Source organism: Carettochelys insculpta, chromosome 1 (assembly GCF_033958435.1).
Source record: "Carettochelys insculpta isolate YL-2023 chromosome 1, ASM3395843v1, whole genome shotgun sequence".
Classification (NCBI taxonomy): domain Eukaryota; kingdom Metazoa; phylum Chordata; order Testudines; family Carettochelyidae; genus Carettochelys; species Carettochelys insculpta.
The window spans coordinates 10200421-10203450 of record NC_134137.1 but is presented as its reverse complement, the minus strand read 5'-3'; the positions used below and the strand labels follow the sequence as shown (position 1 = coordinate 10203450).

The 3030-nt window shown below is 46.0% G+C and overlaps 1 protein-coding gene across 1 annotated transcript; it reads right to left on the bottom strand.

Annotated features, from left to right (window-relative positions):
- Positions 1-1813: 1813 nt before the first annotated feature.
- On the bottom strand, positions 1814-2749 carry LOC142012907 (olfactory receptor 51G2-like). The gene has a single exon (XM_074994284.1). The coding sequence runs from the start codon at positions 2747-2749 to the stop codon at positions 1814-1816; it is 936 nt and encodes a 311-aa protein (XP_074850385.1).
- Between the last annotated feature and the right edge of the window lie 281 nt (positions 2750-3030).

The following is a 3030-nucleotide window of genomic DNA, read 5'->3' as shown; positions in this document are numbered from 1 at the left end:
TCCCGGTTAGCCAACACTGCAGACCTCGAAGAACCCCCAAGAACCACAAATCAAGCGAGGTACAAAAGCCCTGGAACCAGGTTTATTGTTGTTGACGTACGGTCTCCAACAGCCTCATGAGTCTCCAATATGACTCTACATTGATACATGCATACGCCGTGACAATGGATGTGACTCAGTTGATGGCAAGTGGGCTCTGTCATCTCCTACTTCACTTGACACAGCCCTTGTTACACACACTTTTATACACAGGAAAAACAAGTTACCTATCCAGGTACAACCCCCTCACTGTAATGCATTGACAGCCAGTAATGTAACTAGATCTACCCATTAACTTGGGGCATAATGGTGGTACCATCAAAACAACACTCTTCCTTGTGCTGTCATTACAACCTGTTCCTGAACTTGGGTCATAATGTACCTGGTGCTAAGCTGTTATCTAACGGGAGGGTGTGGGGAGTGCATAGTACCAAGCAGGAGGTGTTTATGTGTATCACTAAGTGCCCAGCTCTGGGTGCTCTTAGGTGTTTTTATGAGCTTTTAGGCCCTGCGATTTATAAGATCTGTCTCTTGCCGCATTCCTGTGGGTAGGATCTATGCAGCACAGTTTCTGCTTTTACCTACTGATGTTCAGGCTTAAAGCAATAGCCCCCTGTGTGGGATTGTAGCAATTCAGTTTTCTCCAAAGCAGAGGTTCTCCTAACAGCTCCATCCTATTCCTCTACTAAAGAGCCTCCCACCAAGTTCCTTGCTTGAGTAAACTTTGGTTTAGAATTGCAGGAAACTGTGCTCCATGTTGTGCTTGGAGGCTCTGCCTCTGTCCCATCTCTTCACCAGAGGCCTTTCCCCTTCTCCTCCAATTACCCTAAGGTGAGGTGCCATGTCCAGGCTGCAGATGGACTGTGACAGCACGTACAATAGGAGCCCATGCTGCCACTGGAAACCCAAACTCTGCATCTGCTCTGCAATGTATATCCTAGGTGCAGGAACACAGCCATGGGGCTCTTACTGGACAACCTCCAGCACATTGCCAAATACAGAGGGAGGGAACGGGGATCCTCAAAATGCTTCAACCTCCCTGGGCACCTCTTATCATGGTCTAGCTGTGGTTTTATTCTTGGGGAGGGAAGGGAGCCTTGAGTAACGTCAAGGAGCCAGGGGATGGTACTATGAGGCAATACAAGGAGCAGAGGATGGGACCCTGAGGAGGGAAGTCAAGGGGAGGAAGAGTGACAAAGGGCTTTCATCTCCATCCATGTTTTACCGTTTGGAAAAGTGGTCACCGTACAGTGAACGTGCCTGGCTGTGGTCAGAATAGGTTGTACTTCTCTCGGGGAACTGAGACAGGAGATTAACAGGCTGTGTATCATGAGAAACAGCACCACATCCCTTCAGTTTATTGACTGAACCGGGAGCAATTGTGAAGTCAGAGAAATCACCAATATGCATCTTTTCTGGGCCAACATCTCAGTGGTCCTTTGCCAATAATAAAAACAGCTGCTTTTTATTGACTGAACTGGGAGCAATTGTGAGGTCAGAGAAATCACCAATGTGTATCTTTTCTGGGCCAAAATCTCAGTGGTCCCCTGGCAATAATAAAAACGGCTGCTTTTTAAAGGCCGGTTCCTGCCTTGGTCTCATGCCCTCATTGCTGTATCCTCTCTCTCCAGCCCATCACCCATTGCTCCAGGCTTTGAACACATTGCATATGCTCTCTGCAGAGTGAAAATCAGTGGCTTATGTCATCTCAGATAAAAGGATACAGGACGGAACAGGAAGCCTTTGAGTGTGTTTTTGGTCTCCCATTTCCCTGTCAGTTGCCAAATATCCCAACTATCCTTGCACGCAGGCGTTTGTTTTTCACGCTGTACACAATGGGGTTCAGGAGAGGTGGGAACATCACATAGATATAGCTCAGGAGAATCTGAACCAAGGGAGAAGGGGTGTTCCCAAACCTATTCGTCAAAGTTAGGCTGAGATATGGTGTATAGAAGGCAAGGACAACACAGAGGTGGGAGACGCAGGTGTTCAAGGCCCTGAGACACTCTGCACGGGATGCGATATGCAGTACTGTTTTGAGGATCATCACATAAGAGAGTAAGATGAGCAGTGAATCCAAGCTTTCTGTGAAGAGTGCATTCCACAAGCCATAGATGCTGATGACTGTGATATCTGAACAAGCCATTTTCATGACTTCTCCATTTGTGCAGTAGCTACGGGTTAGGATATTTGCTCGACAGTATCGGAACTGCTTAAGAAGAATAGGACAAGGAAGCTTTAAGACCACCCCTCTCAGCAAACACACCAACCACATCATAGCTATTCTCCTTGGTGTTAAGATGGAAGCATACCTTAAGGGGTCACAGATTGCAATGAGGCGATCGAAGCCCATCAACAAGAGCACCGATGACTCAATGCATATGAGTGTGTGGATGAAGTAGAGCTGGGCAAAACAAGCATCATGGGTGATCTCCCTGGATTTCAACAAAAATATTCGCAGGGTTGTCAGCATGGTGGTTATTGATAATCCAAGGTCTGTGAGGGCCAACATGGAAAGGAAAATGTACATGGGTTCATGAAGGCTTTCATGAGTTTTTATAATGAACACAATGAGTGAATTTCCTATTATTGAAACCGCATATATTATGCAAAAGAAGATAGCGATCCAGAGATCAATATGTTCCTGTCCAGGTATCCCGGTGAGAAGGAAGACTTCAGATTCAAATCTGCTGCCATTAACAGATGACATAATTTACTAGACAGGTCTAAGTAGTTCAATTCCTTCCTAAAAGAAAAAAGAAACAGAAGATTTTATGATCGTTAGTGTTTCAGGTGTTCGGGAATGATCAGCAAAAATACAGATTTGGAACTGCACCCCCAACGGAAAAATTGGCACTGCCAGAGTGGACCAGAGCTGCAGTGCTGTGAACTAATATCAATTGGCCAATTCCAGATGTTTCAGAGAAAGGTGGTAGATGTCCAGCTACTAGAGTTCCCTACATTGCAGATGCAGTTACAAACGTATCGGGG